At 48.3% G+C, this 24,108-nt stretch overlaps 1 protein-coding gene across 1 annotated transcript in view; it reads right to left on the reverse strand.

Moving 5' to 3' along the window:
- Positions 1–1,188: 1,188 nt before the first annotated feature.
- Positions 1,189–24,108, reverse strand: part of LOC119452587 (uncharacterized) — a 149,983-nt gene continuing 127,063 nt past the window's right edge. Inside the window, exon 8 of the mRNA XM_049668468.1 lies at positions 1,189–1,414. Within this exon, the coding sequence (XP_049524425.1) occupies positions 1,260–1,414 (155 nt within the window). The 3' untranslated portion in view covers positions 1,189–1,259. The remainder of the gene's footprint in view (positions 1,415–24,108) is intronic.

The following is a 24,108-nucleotide window of genomic DNA, read 5'->3' on the forward strand; positions in this document are numbered from 1 at the left end:
AATAGCAAGCGCAGTTGTTTTAAAAATGTGACTTTGCCCTGGACTTGGTGCTGCCACAGACCACTCCATTAGGACGTGTATTTGCAGCATTGTCAGTTACAGTTTGAGAAAAGATTAACTAGATTTCCCGGCGCTTTTCTATTATAACACGTTGGCGGCAACATTAACAGTACTCCGCTTCGGAGGGCCGGCTGCGAACACCTTTTTTCCTCTACCATGATTGTTAGGATATAAGAGTGGCTTCGATGTTTTGTTCCCACAATCCCAGTCAAGCTGCACCTCTATCTTCGATCATTTACTTCGTAGGTGCTTAAAAAGAATGGCATTCCATGCACTCCGAAAAATACCGAACGCTCGTTTCTGCACTACGCATATGTGGTAACGTGACTGCGCTGTCTCGAATGGACGTAATTTATTTCTTGCAGCTGCAGGACACGGTAGTGGTAAGCCACGGTGGAAAATACTCAGCTATTATTATTTGCAGTCTCGTTCATTTAAATCTGTGCTTACAAACACACACACGTGATCTTGAATTCGGCAAAAACACGGTGGAGAATAGAGGATTATTACAACTTTATCTAATAGAGCGGAAGGGTGCACACTTATAGTCTCCTCTCGAACGAGTTCCCAACACAAGGAATACAATTTGTTGTTTCTATCTTACGGCTAAGTCAAACCCGTCAGTATGCATTTCCGCATCAGCAAAAAAAAAAAAAGCTAGAGCTGTGCGACGAAATAGCTCATTTCAGCCCCAACTGACCACAATAGGAATCACATTGTTGAGATGTTTGTTGAGTAGGTAATATCAACTTTTCTAGCAGGTCTTATTACGCAGGTACCTTCTTCTCGCATTTAAGAAAATGTCAAGTTATTGTGCTACTTTTTAGCCTTGTAAATGCTAATATCTAGCACTAACTATGCACATGCTATATGCGATAGATGTCAACCAGCAGTAATATTCTAGAAGCAAGCAAATAAAATATTATTGTGTATCCGCGATTATTTCGGCGGGATATTCTAATGAAATCGTTTGCACTCCTCTTAGATTAGAAACTGCAGGTGTTACTCACACGTTTATGGTCCTTGCAAAGACTTAATGCCCTTTCTGGCGTGGCGCACATGAATATAACAAAGAATGTTTACTGTTAAACAGCGAAACAAAATCTCTAAATGAAACCTACGCACGTTCTTAACGAGAAATTTTATTTCTGCCCAAGTATGGTCTTTCAATAGTTATTACGTGCCTCTTTCTGCAGTTGTTATTCTTCTGCGCTGTTTTTCTTGCACTTTTCCTTGTCGTACTTATGCACATCTGTCCCACTGCGAACGCATGTCTTATTAAAATTCTGAATACACTCATTGTGAGTTTCATTCAAAGTGTTTCGTAGAATCCATGCAGCGCACTCCGGTTTGTCTGTAAAGCAAGAATGAAGATAAGTGTAGACAAACTTGAAATATTCCTAAGTATTTTATTTGGCGCTTGACGAGGACATATTTGCAGTTTGAGAAGCCGTTTCATTCCATAGGCTATTTTGTTAGGTGGACTGTGCCCTTAAAACATCCTTATGAGCGGAGAATAGATTCAGATAAATTTTGACACGGCTAAAATCATGATTGCAGAGGAGTGGCACGCTTCCAGGGACTAATGCTTCCTTAAGCAACCGCTCTATATAAGTCGCCTGTTCGGCTTCAACTTAGGTGTATGCACCAAGCGCCAAATGTGAGAGGGGCGAAAATAGGCCAAGAGCGCTTCCATTCGAGAGTGAACCTAATTTGCCTACAATTATCCAACAAACAGGAATATCGTACTGGGAACCACAATGAGCGTAGAAGTCGGCATCGTGGAGGAGTGTGCGCCTCGGATGCAGGAGAACATAGGTTCGAATCCACGCGATCGTCGGTTACCAACTGGTTATCCATACATGTACAGGCGGCCCCCGACCCGACATGTGGCTTTCCTTAGGGGTGAACTGTGCTGGGGAAGAATCCAAAGGTCGATCCACATAGGTGGCGAAGCTTCGGGCGAAAAGCGGTTCAGAACCAATTGTCACCGACATCAGCAAGGGTGGTTATGGGAGCAGCTATTGAAGCGCGACTAAGTTTGGAGGGAATTAACACTGGGAAAGAAAAAAGTGTTTTTTAATTAAAGCGGGATGCAGTTAGATTCATTCAGCAAAAATAAAATTCCTAATCCATTTTATATACGCATGGCGAGAAAAACGATACAACTCTGCTTCACTTGATCATTATCAATAAATACCTTTTTTTCAGCGCCCACCGTGAGCGCGCCCATCGATAGCGATGGGTGTTGACGCCGCTATCGCTAGCAATGTAATGCAGCTCTTTGATTGCGTGGAAAGCCGCGCTCGTAAAGTTCCCCTGTTACAATACGCCCCCCTCACATGTCGTGTTGTTTTGCATATTGACGTTTGTTTGACGATGACGCGGGTAGTTTTATTGTTTCTTGACCTGTGCCGTCAAAAATAGTGAGTTGCGACCGTCAGATACTTGTTTACTTTAGTTGCTTTCGTGCGACAGCGCTGGCCGACGGGCTTGGCGTCCGACGAAAGGACGAGCAGTCTACGCAATCTACGCCTAAAGCGTTCGTCTGCCTCCAACGAAACTATGTTCTTGCAGCGATGCGATTTTGACAACCGTACGGCTGACCTTTTCCTGCATCACTTTCCGCGCTGAAAGCTCGGTACGGCCAGCAAGTCGAATGGCGGGGCATCTGAATGTACAGCACTATGGCAGGCCTCCGAAAACAAATTTGGCGCCCATGAAAACAAAATGACGTCACTTCTGTTTTTAACGGATATGACGTCAACTTATTTTTCTTTCCGCCAGAAGTGTTCAGTCCTCACACAGATGGCGCTAAGCCCCATGAACCGCCGATAAGCCGCCATGTTTTGAACGTATGGGCTTCTATGGAAGCTTCGCTACCAGTTGTATTTACCAGGAGGAGCCAACGCCATGTAAAATCTGTTTAATCGTGTCGACCGATCAAAAACCTGCAAAAAGGGGTCAGCGCCGCTTCTATTTCAGCATTTACCCTAGTTTCATTGAGGTTTTGCCGTGGTCGGGCACCGGGCAAGTATCGCGCTTGCAACTATTTTACCGCTAGGTGCCCGACAGCACCTCTACTCTATCCTGCCCCCGACAGCAGCTGCGAATGCTATACAAGGCCCTATGTGCTTCGACAAGCTGCGCCCAGAGACCACGTCTGCAAATCACTGTAGGGCCCGCATTTGAGATGTGAACTCCCATACGTAACCGAGCACCTGGAGGGGGCACATGTCTGCCCAATAGAAGAACAACTCGTTATTGCGCGGTACCTGGATTGGAGCGTAGTACCCCCTGCGTGAAAGGCCGATGTCATACCATCAGGTCACCGATGCGGTGACAACGCAAAGTGCGCGACTATCGTCACTCATAGCAATGCAATATTCCGAATATAAGAATACATTTGAGGCCCGAGCAGCAAGGAATTTCAGGTAAATCAAGTTATACCTATTTGCATTGACGGAATCGAGGTAGTCAACATACTTTCGGGAACATCGTTTAATCAGGTACATAAGACTAATTCCCATTTTGATAACTTTTGATAAGTAATGAGATCGCGGTGGTGTCATCATAAATGTAACAACCACATTAGGCTACAGTTTTAGTTGAAAAGTGTGCTTTTATACCCACTGTCTCGAAAACATATTAAGAACGAAACATTGTTGGGTCAGTCAGTCAGTCGGTCGGTCGGTCGGTCAACAACTTTATTAAGGTTCAAAGGAACTACTAAGTCATAGTGGCAGGCCACTCCCACGTTCGGTCCGCAAGACCATAGTCCTCCGCCCGTTCGCGGGCCCTTTGGACAGCCCTTTTTTGGTCCTGGCGATCGCCGCCTTTAAGGGCTTCCTCCCAGTCCTCTTGTTTATTAAAAGAGGAGTTTTATAACGCCGAAAATTGCAAGAGCACGTGTGCTAACGAGCAGTAATCTTCATTGCACATGGGGCAGTGTGGTCGATGTCCGGAGAAAAGTGGCTAAACTTGCCTCTCGACTTGAAAGATCCGGCTTGTATCATTCTTAATGGTGAAGATTTAGGTCAAGTTAGCTTTGGGTGTGGGAGCGGGAATAGCCTGCGTCCAAGAGACTCTCTATTCTGTTTTCATTTCATGAAAAGAGAGTAATGGGTCAGAGTTATGCTTACAATGCGGACTGACTAGCGGATCAGCACCATCGCCGAATGTTAGACTCGCGCTTGATCAATAACGAGCTCATTCGGGTCGAGTTTGCTGGGATGTACATTGGTTCCCATGTGCACCGGGAACCATGCGATAGTGTGAAAAGCATCAGGCGGTCTTTGCTTGATTAGAGCCGCCACCTCTTTCGAGATTAGGCCAGATAGAAAGGCTCGTATGGCTGATCTCGAGTCAGCCAGTAAAGCCGCGAGCGGTCGTTCATTGCTAGCGCGATGGCAGCCTGTTCAGCCGCGGCTACCATAGTGTGCCTTACCGAAGCTTCAATAAAGATTTTCCCATCAGAATCAGCTACAATAACTACAAATAAATCTGTGTGCCTATACTGGGCAGCATCTGCATAGGTAGTTAGTTGCAGGCTTTTGTGCGTAAAGTCAATGAGAGAGCGGACTGGTGCCTTTCGTCTAGCCACATTAAATTGGGGGTGTACTTTCCTTGGGAAAGCGCTAATCTCAAAGGTCTCCCTGATGGTGTGAGTATGGTGGAATTCTCGTCGATGGCCATGGGGGCCAGACCTGCGGACTTTAATATGCTTCTGCCTGCCTTCTAAGACGAGAGGCGGACGGTTCGCCTCGTTCTTTATGCTTTGATTACTTCCGTGAGGGTGTTGTGAACCCCTAATTTTAGGAGCTTATCTGTGCTAGTGGTAGTGGGAATTCCCAGTACGCATTTAATGCTTTTTCTCATCAGCACATAAGTTTTGGCCTCCTCCGAGCGGGACAAGTTGAGCGCCGATGCTACGTAGTTTATGTGGCTCATGAGGAACGCATGATACCGCCCAAGGAGATTGTTATCACTGAGGTCGCCTCTGTCATTCGAGACTCTTGTTATTAATCGGAACATGTTCCCCGTCTTTGCCTTGACGCGCGCAACAGTTTGATTGTTGCTTCTCTTTGCATTTATTATCACACCTAGAACCCTGAACGATTCCTTTCTGGGGATCATCTGGCCAGATTTCGCATGTAGGTTAATAGGAATCTGTTCCAGAGGGGTACACTGTCTTTCGCCCCTGCGATCTGGTTTCTAAAGCAGTTGTTCTGACTTTGACCGTGACAGAGTCCCGTCCCTTTAAAGCACTCTTCCGTAACATCTAGGACCTCCTGAAGGGCACGTTCCACGGCCCCGTCGGACCCCCCACCGCATCATACGCTGATTTCGTCCACATAGAGCGCGTGGTTCATGCCATCAACCCTCAGCCTTTCCGAGAGGCCTTTCATTACTATGTTGAAAAGGAGGGTTGAGACTACGGTGCCCAGCGGAGTGCCCTTAACTACTAACTTGAACTCTTCGGGTCTTAGTTCACAGATTCTAATAGCGGCCCAACGGTCCCTTAAGAAAGAGCTGACATACGCGTGAAAGCGTTACTCTAAGCTTAAAACCGAGGTGGATTCCAGAAGGAATATGTGTGTGATGTTGTCAAAGGCTTTGGCGAGATCTGACGCCAAAATATCTCTGACATCCCTGGTGTTCACGTCGATAATCTCCCTTTTGATGAGCAGCTTGACGTCCTGCGTGAATAGAGAGGTTCTGAAGCCTACCATGATACACGGGAACAGTTCTCGTTCCTCGATGTATCTCGTTACTCTGTCGTGGAATACGTGCTCAGCTACCTTGCCCACGCAGGACGTGAGGGACATTGGCCTGAGGTTCTCGGGTGTGAGGGTTTTACTGGTTTCGGGATAAGGACTACAGAGGTCGTTTTCAAGGCCACTGGGACCCAACCAGTTTCCCACGTGCGGTTGATCTCCACCGTAAGCTTCTCGATTGATTTGTCATCAAGGTTGTCGCAGGAGTCTGTTGGAGATGCCATCCGGCCGGGGCAACGCGCACCCGTTTAGCTCGTGTGCACATTTCTGACTTCCGCTTTAGTGACCCGGGAGTCGAGCCCCTCTATGGGCTCACCTCTATACTCTGGGTAGTCCTCAGGCCCCGAGGGGCCTACGGGGAGATACATGCCTGCTAAGCTCTGAAGTATGTCGACTTCTGTTAGCCTATCTCCTTTATGATCATGGATTATTCTATCTAAGCTAGGCACTGATTGGTTTTGGATTGTGAGCCGTCTAACAGTTGCTTCAGGAGGTTCCATTTGCCTCCAGTACGCATCTGTCCGTCGACTGCCGAGCAAACCTAGTTCTATTGCTGCTCGCTCAATTCTTGGCAATACACTTTGATTTCACAATTTAACACCGCTACTTTCTTACGCAGCCTCCGATTGAGCCTCCGCGCTTGCTATCTGGCGAGTAAGGAGTTTTTGGCCTCTACAAGGTGCGCCAAGTGCGCATCCATTCTGTTGAATTTTAAGACCGTTTCGAATGTTTTAGTAAAAGCCTTGACGTCCTCTTTGGATCTCTTTAAGAGGTCTTCGAAGGACTCGTACTCGTCCGAGTCATCTCCCCGTCACTTGCGGAAGGCGTCCCAGTATACTACGCTGAAAGTCCTAAGGGGAGCTGCCCTAATTTCAAGAGAAATTTCCACATTAAAGTGGTCACTTCGCAGATTTTTTTTCTTATTGTGCCAACTTAAACCGGTGGCATTCTTCGCGAAGGCCAGATCCGCCTTGGTGTCCCGCGACACTCAATTATCGATGCGCGTGGGAAACTGTGGGTCCGTAACTAGCTCTAGAGTGTAGTTTGTAACAGCTTTAAGTAGATTTATTACTTTAAGGGAGTGTATCACATAAGCCCACTACTGATGTGCCGCAGTAAAGTCTCCGGCTACCACGAGTGGAGCCTGCTTCGCTTTTGCCGCCGCCTTGACTATAATCGACAAGAATGCCTTGTGACGATCTCTCGGGGAACAATAAATGTTTAGAATCAAAACGCTGTTTTTAAGCCTGCTGTTGTGAATTATTTCGATAAGCATTACCTCCACCCACATTTTGCCCAATTGCAATTTGTGCTCTTGAAATTAGCGTTTCTTCGCAACTAGGACCGCCAGGCCGAGTCTGCCATCTCTGTTCGCCGAGATGGTTCGTTAACCTGGAAATAACGAACTTTACGTTCTGGTTTCTTGTAATTAATTGCCGTGCGGTTTGTTCGCCTGTGTCGCGATAAACTGCTGCAGTGGGGCCTTTTGCCTCTAAAAACTGACGCAGTTCCACTGCCATATGATCAATTCCTTAGTGTGGCCCACCATCGCTAATGTTTTGAGTTGATAGGGCCTCTGGAACGCTACCTGTAGCTTTTCTAGCTGATGCTGGAGTGACTTCCGTACTAACTGGTTCAGCGCGCTTAGTCTGCTCGTTTTCTAGAAATTGGACTCCGTAAAGAGTACAATTTCATTGTTCATGATCAATTCAGTCGAGGACGGCAGAAAACTAGGTGGCGTGATGAATTTAGGAAATTCGCAGGCGCAAGTTGGAATCAGCTAGCGCAAAGCAGGGGTAATTCGAGATCGCAGGGGGAGGCCTTCTTCCTGCAGTGTACATAAATATAGGCTGATGATGATGATGATCAATTGATTAACGGATTTTTGTAAACGGTCCAGCAAGCGTTGCATAGCTGCCTCCATCGTGCCAGTCTGTTCGGCTGCCTCCTGCGAGGACGTGGCCCTACGTTTAGGTGTACGCGCCTGCGTTTTTCCGTCTCCCGAAGAGGACTCTAGCCTTTATTGAAGGTTTGCTTTCCGAAAGGCCTCGAAATTGGTCTTCATTTTGGATTTCTGCTCTGTGGCTGGCGTTCCCTTGCAAAAGCTGCTTTACTCTGGCGTGTTCCCTGTGTTGTGGCAATGTTATCTGCGTTACCTTTTTTGGCGCCTTGTCCGTCTTCTGCTTGACTCGGTCCGTCAATGTGGATCCTTCCTGGATGTGCGCCAGGGATTGGAAGCGCCCCTTGGAGAGGCATGGTCCTCTTGAGTTGGAGCGCCCCCTGGAGCGAAACCGGCGGCACGCTCTGGAAAGGCTGCGTTGACGAGCCGCTGGCGTCAGCGAACGCCCACGTCCAGGCGCGCTCGCCACCCTGGAATCACGGGAACGAACTTCCTGTGCCGCTTGTGACTTGGTGCACCTGTGTCGGCGTCTTCTTTGTCGTACAATGTAGGGCAGCTGGAAGCGCTGCTTGCACTTGCGGTCCGCAGTGAGGTGAGGACCCCAGCAGATAGCACACTTTGGCGTGCACTGATGATCGTCGGCAGGGGAGGCTAGACCACATCCCCTGCATTTCCTCTTGCTTGGGTTCGGGCACACATCTGTTCGATGTCGCAAATCTCCACAGTTGTAACACACGTCCGCATGAATTTGAATAGCGTGTAGGGCAGCATGCCCGCGCCGCACATGACGTAGTTCGGCACTCTCATACATTCGAAGAGCACCATCACTGTCGTAGTAGTCCTGATACGTCTCACCTCGAGCGCCTTCGAGTTCCATTGGTTAACAATCATTGTCCGCAGCAGAGCATAGCTGAAGTCGGCGTCGACCCCGCGAATGACTCCTTTGCATGCGTTGTCCGAGGCGGCTAAATAAGCTGCCACGTCGTACGTGTCTTCCCTGAGGCGTATCATCTGAACGGCCGCGTAGGCACACGCGTTATTCCTCACAGGCATGGAAACGATGAGAATGTTCTGAGCGGCGTTGGGGCAGAGGATGTCTTCACCCACTTCGTCCGGAGCAAAGGCCGCCGCCATGGCCAAAGCTTGGGCTAGTCGAATCATATTGAGTTCTTAACGCCGAGGGCTCCTCTTTGTCTGACGATGATGCGCATATGGTCCCGGGACATTTTAGGGAGTCTTGAGGCGTTCACGAGCTGCTTCATCGCGCTCTGTGGGGCGGCCGTGCCGCGACCACCTTTCCCGCCATTGTACTTCTCCGTGTTGGCCGTCGACTTCGGAGTCTCTGGTCGAGCCTTCTTGTTTCTGCCCACCGCCGTGGTCCAGCCGGGACAATTCGCTTTTTCGGGGTCGATATCAACCCCTTCCACCGTCTCAACTGCGGGCATTTCGCCCCACCACGCCGAATAGGCCGAGGCCTTCTACGGCCGCCGCGCCGACGTTAGCCTTCGCCCGTTAAGGTTAGCCGACGAACAACGTGGTCGCAAGTTCAAAGTGTCACAAATTGTCGAAAAGTTCACCTACCGACAAAATTCAGTTATCGGCTAGTTTCTTGCGACGTACGTCTAATGATGCCCAACTTTTCAGGATTTGGCCAAAAAATGCCACCAAAATCATTTGAAGAAGCAGGAGCTAATGTTTGTGCGTCCGCCCTGCTCGGAGTCCCCTGGCGTCTCTAATTGATGGGTGAACTAGGATAATGAAGTTAGCAGATCGTGTCTGTTGAACTGCAGACACGATTTGCTAACAGTTCTGATCTCATCCACGATCTGATCTACAGTTCAGATGGTTGAGTCAACATATTTAACATTCAGCGCTGAAAAAGTGTGGCGATTGGCCTTGTGCAGGAGTTTTTCATAGGTGTTCAATTTTACGGCGACACAGGACGCGTGTTTATGCCGCCAAGGCCACCATGCTCTCCTGGTATCGACGGCGCATGCTCAGTGCGCGCGTGGAGGGGTAAAATGTTCCAGAGACGTGTAGTTACTTTGACTGCAAATACTATGAAGGTTATCCGAGGTCTCGTCCGGCTCTGCTCAATCGGCCCTGCCTGATTCAGGACAGCATTCTGGATTCCGGTACTAGGAAAAGCATCGCCCGAATACACATAAGCGCTTCGGTAGAGCAGCCTTGTGCATATCACGCCGTGGTACATACCCTTATATGAGGGGAACGTATATTAAGCGTCAAGATAAATCTATATGGGGGTGATCATTTTCAAGTTCACAAAATGATTAAAATATCTATGTCAGGTAGAATAATTGTAGTCCTTGAGCTGTATTATTCTATGTTGACGTTACAAATACGAGAAATCTAAACACGTTATCATCTAATAGACGAGAATGATATCAATAACTTCGTGTGCAATAAACTTATGGCACCAATTGGCAGTTAAGAAATTGTAACCAGTGAGCTTGCACAACCGCTTAGAAGAAATTTTGAGAATGGCACCGGTTTCTAGATTGTCAGGTAGAATAATTGTAGTCCTTGAGCTGTATTATTCTATGTTGACGTTACAAATACAAGAAATCTAAACACGTAATCATCTAATAGACGAGAATGATATCAATAACTTCGTGTGCAATAAACTTATGGCACCAATTGGCAGTTAAGAAATTGTAACCAGTGAGCTTGCACAACCGCTTAGAAGAAATTTTGAGAATGGCACCGGTTTCTAGATAGTCTGTGGCTAATGGTACTTCCAATGCCTCCCTCCAATTTAATTTTCCGTTAGGATACATCGGGCATAATCCCCCTGAACAGCTACATATATGAAAGGGAAAATTGTCATCCACTCGAATGTAGCACGAAGCGACGAAGGAAACGCATACAGGTTTCTCAGAAAGTATGCTTCGCCATTGAGGAAAAATTCGTCCTCCGCGAATTTTACTTAACCGCGACACGTTCTTTACGGGAAACCGAAAGTTTCCTTTGTCGTTTCATTCTACATTCGGGTGGATGACAAATTTGCCCTTTCATGATACTTCCTACATTACGGGATTCCGCTGAACTGATTTGCCGTATTCGGCTAAATACATGTTTCCCTCACGTCAGCGCTTATTCCGTGGGCGTTGTGGTGCAGCGCGCTCGTTTCAGCGCAGGGGACGCATATTGGCGTGCTCATCATTTCTGTACAATTGCCTAATCTGCTTCTAAAGCACTGATGCACCCTTTCACAGCAACTAAAACACATTCTATTCAGTGGTCCTCAAAGCGATACTGTGCCAATGCGTGCTTAAATTATCCCAAATAGAGCAATGCTGCTATTACGCTTCGCTACCGAGTCACTAAGTAATTGAAGGACATCCGTTCACGTTGAAGAATTTCACAATTGCGAAGATGTCGAAGTCAAAAGGGCAATTCACAAATAACAGAATCGGTAATTTTCCTCCTAGTGTTAGCTCCAGCGACCAATCTTCAAACAGCCTTCTGGTTTCTTTGATGAACAGACGCGAGTGACTGTTGTCGTACCATTTGCTGTGTCGCACAATACAGTTTTTTATGACGCTTCTTTTGGAGGCTTCTTGAATCATACCGTTTGACAGATCACTCATAAAACTTATAAATTGATAGCGACAGCTACAGCGTCGTATAATTTGTCGTGGATATGCATAAGATTAAAAACATTTTCGGCGGTGTGACACACATTGTCACGTTGTAGTGATGGAGAAGGTCACAGTAGCAAAAGTTGCGAATCACCAATCTAACTCTTTATTAGGCGAACCTGTGCCAACAAAAGCAAGTGACACTCAAAGTAGAACGAATGCGGCGAGCACAGTCGGCGACTGTCGAAATTTGATCAGCGGGTCAAGCCAGTCAAGCGTGTCGTTTTTTTTACATAGTTCGAGGGTGGTTCCATCACAATCGCTGGTGTCCGCGTGTCTTGCAGAAAGTACATTACAGTGCGCGTTACGCATACAATCAGATTACACAAAGTTCGGGGAGAAAAGGCAACGGATAAAACTATCTATAACATGCGAGAAACTTTCGATACTCTCAGGCGCATCGGGTGCCCGGCCATTACGTTGAACATTTCATTAGCCGGTAAAAGCGGTCACTGTTGAACGATAAATAAGTACACGTGAGTACCGACCTCTAAATAGCATCGTTGCGGTGCTTCGAACACAAAGGCGAAAAACAAAAGCACCCGTAGTAAAGAAAAAAAAACAGAGCTGAAGAAATCAATGTACCAAAGTTCCTCAGCGGGCGTGTAGAAGTTTAAGAGGCACCACTTGGGCAAATTCAGGTCGTGTGCCGCGCCACTGTGATTGCGAAATGCCCTCTGGCACGACCTCATAATCCAGGGAACCAATACGTTGGATGATACTGTAGCGTCTGAAATAGCGTCTCAAAAGTTTTTCATTCAGTCCTCGTAGCTGTTTACTGGGTAAAGGCTACGGGACCGACCATGCGTTGGGCCAATGTACGATCGGCGCTGCAGCGACAGGTAGCGGCCTGGTGACGGCGAACGAGGTGGTCGCCGAGGGCTCCACCGAGTGGTGCTGAGGTAGTCGGCGATATCACGAGGGCGTTCACCTTGCTGGGGACGCGGTAAACCCTCATAGTCCCAAGTCACGGGATGGGCATCCGCGGCAGACGCGGCCGGCTTCTCCATAGTGGTAGCATTGCGGTCAGTGGTCTGGAGCGTGCCAAACCTCTGTCTTACGGTAGTTGCGCTGGGCGACGGCCGAGTCAGCTGACGGTGGTGGCGGCGGCGGACGATGGAATTGCTCCGTTACGGGGCCCTCGCGTGAGCGCGGAGAAATGCCTGAATGGCGGGTGAAGACGGCGCAGGTAATAAGGGAGGAAGTGATTCGGGCTGCATTTTTGAAACTCTCAGTGGCCATCGAAATTAGTTCCTGAGAATTTCAGTGGCCCCTGGTACCTGAGATTGCAACGAAGGTAACATTTTGCTCAATTGATCTCGCACAATGGTCCTGATGGTCTCCCAGAATTCGCCGGGGCCCAGGGCTTGGATTTCTCACTGAGGAGTGAGCACTTCGCTCTTCTATTGCCTTCTGCACATTTCGAGTGTGTCCTCAATCGACCTTGACTCTGTCATAAACTCATCTACCGTATTCGGCGGATTTTGTACCAGTCCGTCGAGGAGTTCTTTCTTTACGTCCTGCATCAAGAAGCGGCATTTCTTTCTCCTCGGACATTTTGGGTTGGTGTACCGGAATAGATGGGTCATCTCCTGTGTGAAGATGGCGATGTTCTCATTGGGTATATCAGTCATGACGACTGACAGAGTGACGAACGCCGGTTCGTGTCGAGAGAACGAATACCAGCAATCGTTCATTGCATCGTATATACAGCCACGTTGGGTGAGAACGTTAGTGTGAAAGGAAGAGTGCCGTTGGGAGGGACAGTTATCACGAAAGCAAACTTCGGCACGTTCGTGCTAGGAACCAAAGATAATGTGCACACAAACAGATATGATACACCCCCCTCCTCAAATAAAAGTTCACTTGAAAAACACTATCGCCGTCACTTGCTAAATTCTTCAAAGTTTCCCGTGCAGCCCAATGGTTCGGGTGGCCTAACTTGCCTCTGAGATCTTCTTAAGATCGACGGAGATGGCCTCGATGCTATTACCGGCACTAGCACGTTTGTTGACGAGACGTATGCTTCTGGCGATGTGCTCGCTTCATCATCAGAGTTGTCACTCGATTCATCGTCCGATGCTTCGTGGTTCATGTACTCTTTTGTCCTCTGCAGGAGTTGGCGGTTTCAACGTAGCAGCTTATCGTCTGCCGTCTGAACAAAATAGGACCTCGGCCCTGCTGGTGCTACCACTCTGGCCTTGCGTGACCTTGACCCCTCCTTACGCCCCCCACATCATCCTTGTGGAGGCGCGGGAGGGATGGGCGATCGATGCTTGTCTGCTTGTGCGTCTTCGCCTCCACGATTGGCTCTTACAGAAGGTCAGGCAGTGGAGTCCGCAGGCGCCGTCCTTGAAGAAGCTGTCCCGGGGACCGACCGTTCTCCAGGGGGTTTGCCCTCTAAGTCAGAACACCAAGCCAGAAGTCTTCGTTAGCCTCAGACGTTTTCTTGGAAATTCGTTTGCCAATTTGCACTCCTTTTTCGGCCAGACTTTTGACCTTGGATACTATGAACTCGCCGTGACGTGAAGGAATTCGTACGCTTTCGCGAACTGTGCGATTTCGTGACTGGAAAACAGGGACCCGTTGTCTGTGCATTCTTCGACCGGAATGCCGTATCTTGCAAAGATTGCCCCGAGCTTTTCGATTACCGAAGCGGGCGTGGTCCCGTGCAGCAACTCGGCTTCGGGAAAGTCAGACATTGCGTTGTACGTACACAAGTAGCATCTCCCTGCGTACTGGAATATATCGACTCCAATGCGGAACCATGCGCGAGTCGGGGTTGGACATCACTTTTGTTTGCTTGCGTGGATCAAAAGCCGCAAGTAGTGGTTAGTCGCCTAGTGATTTGCCTATGGTTCTCCATTCTTCATCACCATTGCGTGGCCAGTGAAATACTGCGTCTGCCTTGATTAGAGATCGCAAATCATCAGTGTTCTGCGCTAGCGATGACAAGTATTTGCTGAAGTACTTAACCCCGGCCAGCAAACCCTGAACTGCAAGCCTGCTATCGGGCCTTGGTATCTGCACTAGGCTGCAGATTGGCGCCGGATTTGAGTTGATTCCTCTGTCGCTGATGATATCGCTCAGAAATTCTATCTTTTGCGCACCAAACTGGCATTTTTGTGAATTAAACGTCAAGCCTGCCGACTGCGCTGCTCTCAGTTACGAAGCCACTGGTCATGCTTCGCCTTATCAGTTCCCCAAATAAACACGTAGTTCACGTAAACGCGTACATCTGGCATGCCATCAAAGATCTCGTTGAACGCCTTCTGAAATACCTCACTAGTCGATGCAATGCCGAACGGCAGCCGGAGGAAACGGTGGTGACCAAAGGGTGTTGCAAACTTGCACACTTTTGATGAAGGCTGATCTAGCGGAACTTGATGGAAGCCAGCGTTGGCGTGAAGACAAACACTTCGCACCTGTCAGCTCAGCCTCCATATCTTATCGACGGGGCATTTGAGTATGCTCCCTCTTTAGAGATGCCTTTATCCTTCTCCCGGTCCATGCAAACCCGTCTTCTGAAGAATAACGAGGGGGCTTACCCAGTCCGTTGGCTCGCTGATTTTCTGAATGATGTGCTTTTGCTACATGCGCGTCAGCTCGTCCAGAAGTGGTTGCTGCAACGCCAACGGAACCCATCGCGCCGACTGCACAGTTGGGACAGTGCCTTCTTGCAGCACTATCTTGAACTCGCGGTTGATGCGTCCGGTTCCTTGAAAGAGCTGAGGGAATTTTTTCAAAAACATCACCGCTTCTTGCCGCCACGATGTCTATAGTTCTCGATGAAGCAGTCCAAAGCGTTCGCTCGCACATCCAGTGCCAGGATAACCTGGTAATCCTTCTTCACCACGTAGAAGTCTGCAGATCTTTCGGTCGCCGATGAACACAGGTGCCGAGACTACACCGCAATGCTTAATGATGCCTCCATTGTATGAGCGCAGGGTGGCCATGCTGGATTCGAAGGGACCGACGTGCAACTTTCGATACATTGAGAGGGGTATTAGGTTCGCTTGAGATCCTGTATCTACCTTCATTGTTACCTTCCTTGATACCTTCCTTTTGCCGACAGTTGCTTTGACGGGCCATTCGCGGTCCGTGCCGACGGCGCCCATTGAGACATCTAGAACGTCGAAGTCATACTCGTGCTGTATTTCCGCGTTCCGAGTCCTTGATCTGCCACCTACGGCAAAGTGGTTCAGTCCGTTGCAAGTACTACAAACTTTGCCAAACGCTGGGCATCGTCGAGGTGCATACAATCTTCCACCCCGGGAACACTCGAGTCCCTGCTGAGGTGGGTGCCATGTTTTTCGGCTTGAAGTCACAGTCTCAACTTGGGCGTCATTTTCTTTTCTCCACAACACGCTCTGGCGCGCCGAAGTCTCGAAGTCTCGGCTGCATTGCACGTTGTAATTGCTTTTCCGAGAGTTAAATTTTTCTTCCTCGGCAGTTGTTCCCTCAGCTTCGTCAAGTTCATGCCAAAAAATATCTGGTCTCGAACCATATCGCCCGTAATACTGCCAAAGTTACAGTACTTAGCTTGCTTTTTTAGATCTCGCAAGAAACTCTCGAAGGGCTCTGCTCGTTCTGTTGCTCGACGCAGTATTCTTCAAACTTGGCGATGTCGGTGCAGAAGTCCTCCTTGTTATCTCCTTCGGTGAATACGAAGTTGTTGAAAACTTCGATGGCGTCCTCGCCTGCCACGCTCAGGAATAATGCTGTCTTTTCCGTCTCTGTTCGTGGCTTTTCGGTGTATTCCGTTGCTTTAAGAAACAGTTCAAATTGCTGCCTGAAAAGATTCCAGCTTTTTCTATCGTCTCTGGTTATGGGTAGCAACTCCGGTGGGTTGACGTTTGTTATTCATGGCGTTTCTGCAGTGCTCAAAGCCGATGCGATGCTTCAAGGAGACGTCCACTTCTGACAACATGTATCAGTCATGTCGACTGACAGAGCGGCGAACGCCCGTTAGTGTCGAGGGAACGAATACCAGCAATCGCTTATTGCATCGTATATACAGCCACGTTGGACGAGAAGGTTAGTGTGAAAGGAAGAGTGCCGTTGGGAGGCAACGTTATCACGAAAGGAAACGTCGGCACGTTTGTGCTAAGAACCAAAGATAATGCGCACACAAGCAGATATGATCCATTGGGTAGTTCTACCGTGGCTTTTACCAAGGCTTAGGCCCGTTCTTTCCACGCGACACTTGTGAAGCTGTTCAAGAAGCTGCTGCAAAATAGGTCCCTTGTCGGCAGCATTGACTCTCGATTCTCAGACCATTTCCGGATGGCGTCCTCCAAGGAAAAATATACATGGCGCAGCTTTTCGTCGCAGTTCCAGTTGCTGAACATAACGACCCTTTCGTACGTTTCCAGCCAGCGTTCCGGGTCTTCGAATGGGGATCCGCGGGAGGCGGGTGGCTCCATGTGATGCTGCAACACGATTAGTGTAGGTGGCACTAGGGTTGTCATCGTGGCTGCTTTCGTAGGCTTGCACTTTGTGGTCTTCTCTTGAAGAAGCCCGCAATCCAGGAGCAGGTTTTGTAGCGTGCTGCTAGCTCGTTCGTCCAGGGCCGCGATCTTGTAGCGATGCCTTATGACTTATTCTATACTAGTCTTATCGTGCGCAGGGAAGCTTTTCGAAAAGGTGATCCAAACCAGACTGAGCAACTACATCGAGTGGCATGGACTTTTTTCTGACTCTATTCTTGGCTTCAGGCCACATGTTTCGGCACAGGACGCCTTCCTCATGCTCCGTGACGAAGTTTTGGACCCGCTACAAAATAAGGCAGCAAGGATAGTTGTGGCACTTGATGTCAAGAGATCGTTTGACACAATATTTAATGAAACGATCCTCGAAGGCCTCGAAAACATAGGTTGCGGAAGGAGGGTGCTTCGGTATGTCCTTACCTTCCTTCGCGAGAGGAAGGCAACGATTGGTTTGGGCAGCACTCTGACATCTTTGCAATGCCCAATCGAGGGACTCCACAGGGCTCAATCTTGTCACCGTTTCATTTTAACCTTGGGATGAGGCGACTGGCCCTAGAACTTGAACAAGCACGAGATCTCGGATGTACATTCTATGCCGATGACATTACGCTCTGGGCACACCGGGGTTCCTATGGAGAGAAACAGGACCTACTACAGGAGGCCATAGACAAAGTGGTAAACTTCACCAAGCACGCGGGTATGACGTTCGAACCCGAAAAACCTGAGTTCATGAAAGTATGCAGCAAGCGTCGTAAGAAAGTTGCCACCCCAAGGATTGACTTAAATCTGGATGGCCGCGCCATTCGCGAAGTCACCCACATGAGAGTGCTGCGCTTACTTATACAAGATAACGGCAACGTCGATGCCACAATTCGGAGTTTAAAACCAACTGTTCAGAACGTGGCACACATGATCTGTCGAGTGGGACGCAGCCGCAACGGTCTCGCGGAGGAGGAAGTTATCAGGCGGGTGCAAGCGTTTGTGATTAACCGCGTCACTTATGGCCTCCCTTTCCAAAACCTCAACAAAACTGAAATGAGGCAAGTGGACACCCTTATCAGTGCGGTGAAAGATGACGACGATGGCAGCTAAATATGCGACACGACGCGGCAAATAACAACAACAATAATAAGAGAGCACGAGGGTTGGTGGCGGAGGAAAACAAAGAAGACTCGAGCGAACGGGCAGCTGCGGCCACGAGGGCCGATCGAACGAGGGCCGAGCAAGGTTCGTGGAAGCAGTCCCGAGAGGGCTACCCGGGTGTATCGCTGGGCAGCCTCGTGACGGGTCGCAAGCCACCGAACCTAGGTCCTGCACGTGTCCCGTGCCTGGCCGGTACCTGAGAACTGGCACTTCCTGTGCTCTCGGGAGTCTGGTGCGTTTGCAGTTCCGGTGTCAGAATCCTGAGCCACCAACCAAGCGGCTGTCGCCGCGTCACCGCCACTGCCTACCCAAGCCGCCTCCGACACATTCGGCGTGTCAAGGAAGGTTACGACCATACGTGAGCGACCACTGGGGGGCCGTATACCGCGACGCCCGGACTTTGCGCGTTAGTGGGCGAGTGACTGAAACTTGGTAGTCTGCCGCGTAGGGCTTCATACGCTAGCAGATAATATGTGTTAGAGAATCTTACTTGTGTCTGTGTAAAAGAATAGTGTGAATTATATGTCTGTGCAACCCGTCCCAATATCGCCTTCGAGTCTTTCCTCACCGCACCGCACGTCAACAAACGTGACGGTCCACGTTATCCCTGTACAATCAGAACGGCATACAAATCTGCTCTGGGTCTCCCGAACACAGCACGGATCGCCTGGAGCGCTTGGGTATTTAAAACAAATATGAAGAACATGCCACCGCAGTTCTGAGCTCTACGCCGCAGGGCCGGTCTATCCTCCGATGGCAGGGATACGAACCTCGACCCCTGTTCTGCGGCGACGACACAGACTTATTGTCTCGAAATTTGAGGGAACACGTCTACGTCTCACCCATTCCACGAAACATTAATGCTAAATATCACGCAGGCCGCAGACAGGCCAGGACGAGGGCTCTGCAGAAGCGATTCGAAAATGATCCGGCCGCTTACTACACGGACGCGAGTGCAACTGCTCGCAACTTCTACACAATCACCGCAACCAACCAAGTTACTACGATAACTGCCACAGTGAAGACTACCTTGGTATGCACAGCAGAGGCTGCAGCCATAGCGGTGGCCATACGGGACGCCGACTTTAATGGTCAACCGGCCTACGTGCTTACAGACTCGCAGGCAGCGTGTCGACTCTTCATGCGGGGAATTCTACCGCGCAGCGCTACAAGAATACTGGGCTCACGCCTCGACCTGCATCACGGCATAATGTGGTGCCCAGCGCACAACGGACTGGATGGGAACGAAAGGGCAGACCACATAGCTCGAGGAAGTAACAACCGAGCGGCGGCCAGAACCCTAGAGGAACCTCCGTCTGCAGTGCGCGACATATTGGAAAATCAGAGAAGGAAGAGACGGACATTCGGCCTTCCGCACTCCAAACTAACCAGAATACAAGCGTGGGACTGGCGTCGCATCCAAACAAACACATACCCACACCTAAACCTCCTATGCAAGATGCACCCGGCGCATTGCACAGACACCTGCCCGTGGTGTGGAGCAAAACCCACGCTGGCTCACATAACGTGGGACTGTATGGCTAGGCCGGGACATATCAACTCACCCCTTCTAAGGCTGACAGACTTCGTACGGCAGTGGGAGGCACTGCTCGCAAGCGAGGACCGGGAGAGCCAACTGGCCCTCCTGGACCAAGCTCAGCGAGCCGCTAGAGCCAGTGGAGCCCTGGACTGAGGGCCCCACCCAGGCCTGCCGTTAAACCTTTTACCTATGTAATAAAGTTTTTTCCTCCTCCTCTTCCTTATCAACCACCGGTCACGGCCGGATGATTCTGTTGATAACGCGAGCGGACCGTCACTCTGACCACTGGCAAAGTGCGATAAGTGCCAAAAGGCATTATTACCGGAAAGCCATCGCTACAAAATACCGGCCCAGGGCAACGTTCGTGTTCCCTTAGCGGTGGAACCGTAAAGAGAACGTCACACTGCTACGTGACACCGCTAAAAGAACCGGTTCCAAAGCAAAGAGAACCGTCACTACAACGTGACACCACCAGGTGTCACGTTGTAGTGACGGAGAAGACCACGGTAGCGAAAAGTGTGAATCACTGAACTAACCCTTTATTAGGCGAACCGTTTAACCCCTTTATTAGGCGAACCTGTGCACACAAAAAGGAATTGATACTTTTAGCACAACGATAGCGGCGAGCACAAAAATTTGATCAACGGTTCAAGCGCGTCGGCTTTTATACATGACTCGTCGAAGGCTCCAGCGCAATTGTTGGTGCCCGCATGCCTTCCAGAAAGTACTACACAATTCGAATCGCGCGTACAATCAGATTGCACAAGGTTCGGTGGCAACAGACAACGGATAGAACTATCGATAGTATGCGAGAAATTTCCGATACACGCAGTCACGTCCTGTACCGAGCAAAACTACTTAACATTTGTTAGCTGGTTGAAAGTGGTCACTGGAGAAAGGTAAACTAGTACACGCGAATATTTCTTCCTAGAGTTAGCTCAGAGAAATGTCGCACGATACATTATTCTCAAAGGCCTTGAACCAATATTGTCAGACTACGGGTAGAGGCGATCAAACCTTTATTCTAGAGAGGCGCAGAGGAGCTTCAATGAACAATCTCTGGGTCCAGTAAAATAGAAATAATGATGTATTTTCATCAGTATTCCCCATGGTAATAAAGCAAAGGGCGAGGGGTCAATGGTGTTAAAGGCCTGTATGCCGTCAACTCGCGCAATGCGAGAGCAAGCTGCGCACTTTCAGATACATTGGTAGCGCAGGAGTGCCTTTATTTTTCAACTTTATCATATACAAATACTTGCAATTCTTAGATACACCCTCGTCATTACAGCTTCTGTCGCTGTCGTGCACAAGACATGCTCGGGCGTACTATCCCTATTGAAAAAATGTGAACGAGAATGTACGAGAAATAGTTGTACGCGATTATGGCTCCGTAGACTGTGCGAGAAACTCGTTCAGTCTGCGAGAACTCATTGAGTCTACGATAACCTCGTAGAGTCTACGCAGCAATAATCGCGCACATTTCTCGTACACATGTGTACGAGATCGCGTTCTTGTCACTGAACGAGATTGTCGTACATTAAGAACGAGTCTGTTTCTACGAGCTGAGTGCGTACATGATGACGAGCTTGTATGACCTGCGAGAGTGTGCACCCTGAAAAAGATAGGCACCTCATATTCATATTTAGTATAATAATGCAAATATAATTCTTGTAAATACAAGCGTTCATGCACGAACACTTGTGCTGGCCTTACTGCAGTGTTGTGGTACTGTAATGGTTTGTTCAGAAATCTGCAGTAAAGAGTTATGTTGAGGTAAAAAATGTCAGGTGAGGTAATGGTTTGTACTTGTTAATAAACAAGTACACTTTACACAGGTTCTTCAGCACACCTATTGAAGCTTACATTAATAGTGAATAAGTCCTCCTATTTTAAGCAAGAGCATGTCATACATCTCGCAAGCGTTGTTTATTGGACCTTGTAATGGTACTTCAATACACCCAGTCTGTTGACAGAAGACAACTGGAATGTGTTGCTTGAGTGAGAGCTTGCCGCGCATCTGAAAAGTAAACAAAAGCCAACAGTTTTTTTTCACACATGCAATAAGATAACACATAGGCAAAAGCAGTTTGGCTGACATTCACACAGGTAAGAATGCTTCAGCATTCAGAACATGCGATACTGAACGAAATTTATTAAAAATAAGTGGTTTCCTGCAATGCTTATGACTCCTGAGGAAACGTGCATTATAGTGTGGTAGAATAACCTGTCCCATTAGCAGATCACTGAAACAAGTGTTATTACAGTGAAAAAGAGATTATTTGAGTAATAATAATTACTAGTACTGAAGCAACATAAGTAAGATACACAAAATCTACTTTTAGAGAGCAGCATCAACAGGTCGAGCTAATTAAATTACTTGGAAACTGCTATTCTGCCAGCAAAAGTAAAAATCGTGGGGGCGTAGTGGCTTTGGCATTGCACTGCTAAGCCGAATGGCGCAGGGTAAAATCCCATGCACAACGGCCACATTTTGAAGGCAGCAAAGTCCAACAACACCCCCTAAGGTGCATTGGGCACATTCCCCCGGTGTTCAAAGTTAATCCAGAGTTCCCCACTGCAGTGTACCCCATAATCATATTGTGCAGAAGGACTTGGTGTTAGGCAAGTTGCTGTTTGCTGAACGACATATTATAGCGCAAAGGCACAAATACACAGAAGATACACAGACACAAGTCACAGGCGCTACTAGCAAATTTATTTGAAGCGCAGCGAGATACAGTATATGTACTCCTCACAACGCGCAGGCGCACAAGCCACTTCGGGCACAGCACAGAGGGCGATTATCAGGGCTAACAAGTTCATTTTGAAGATCTAAAGAAAGCAAGTTCCACATCATGAAAACAACATAGGTCAACTTTCACAAGCACTACTTTTTTTTCTTTTATGTAAAATGCTTCCAACAGCTCACGTGCGGTTTTATCTTTAGTTCTGCCAAGGATCTTCCCATCATGAAATCTCGCACGACAAGGACAGGCTTTACAGTGTGCTGAAAGATGCGCATTCAAGTCTTTCGTCGTGTTGTTAGCATGCTCCATCATTTGATCATTGATACAGCGGCCAGTTTGTCCTACATAGGACTTTCCACAAGACAGTGGGATTTCATAAACCCCTCTGGTAGCACATCGCCAGTAAGGTGTGACGTGTTGTACTTGGCAGCGTACCTTAGATCTGCCCATTATGCGGGGACACAGTTGGGCCAGCATATTGGGAACAGAGAACACTACAAAAGCGGGCACACTGGTGAATGAGGCCAGAGCTGGTGAGCCGAGTTGCCAAAAACCGGAAGTTGTACCGTATGTGCATAAGTTGAGCCACAATTTAAAGAAAGTGGCAAACAGGCACTCCATGCCTGTAGTGTTCTCTTTTCGCAATAGGCTGGCCCGAACGTGTCCCCGCATGATGGGCAGATCTAAGGTAAGCTGCCAAGTACAACATGTAACACCTTACGGGCAATGTGGTCCCGGTGTGGTTTATGAAATCCCACTGCCTTGTGGAAAGTCCTATGAAGGACAAACTGGCTGCTGCATCAATGGTTGAATGAGGGAGCATGCTAAAAACATGACGACAGACTTGACTGCGCATCTGTCAGTGAAAAAAAGCCTGCCCTTGTCGTGCGAGATTTTATGATGTGAAGATCCTTGGCAGAACTAAAGATAAAACCGCACGTGAGCTGTTGGAAGCATTTTACATAAAAGAAAAAATGTAGTGCTTGTGAAAGTTGACCTATGTTGTTTTCACGATGTGGAACTTGCTTTCTCTAGATCTTCAAAATGAACGTGTTAGCCCTGACAATCGCCCTCTGTGCTCTGCCCGAAGTGGCTTGTGCACCTGCGCGTTGTGAGGAGTACATATACTCCAAGCTCTTAATTTTATGTCAGCACTCTTGAACTCTTGCTGCGATTAATTTCTTCCCAGCTGGCCGAATTATCTCGAGGCCCCACGCTGACACTACCGATGCTTTCAAGTGTAGATTTTCGGGATAAGGTTCTTTGCAGGAGAGGTGGCACTTACAGATTTCTATTCTGGACACGAATGAGACGAACCGGTAAGTCTTGGTAAAAGTGTTTTGTACATAAGTTCTGTAGAAGGTATTGTCAGGGCTTCGACGAAAATTAATTTAGCCAGGTAACATGACTATGAAGTTGTGGTGAATGACCAAGTGCTTATCATCGTGTTAGTGACGATACAATTTTTCGTAAAACGTTTAACTCCAACAGGACTACACACAAGATGTAACCAAGACTTGCGGTTCATTTCACTCACGTCTTGAATAACCACCTGTAAGTTCCACCTTTTCTTAAACCACACTTGCAAAGCCAGGAGTATTATCCTGAAAAGTCTTCAATTGAAGACATCAGTAGTGTCAGTGTGGGGTCTCAAGATAATTCAGCAAGCCGACAAGAAATTGCTCACAGTAAAAGTAAAAGTATGCCGACAGAAAATGAAGGGCTTGGAAGCCGATGTATTCTTCGCAAAGTGTCAACTAAAGGGTCATTGTTCACGAGTTCCCGGATGC

This window comes from Dermacentor silvarum, chromosome 5 (assembly GCF_013339745.2).
Source record: "Dermacentor silvarum isolate Dsil-2018 chromosome 5, BIME_Dsil_1.4, whole genome shotgun sequence".
NCBI lineage: Eukaryota > Metazoa > Arthropoda > Arachnida > Ixodida > Ixodidae > Dermacentor > Dermacentor silvarum.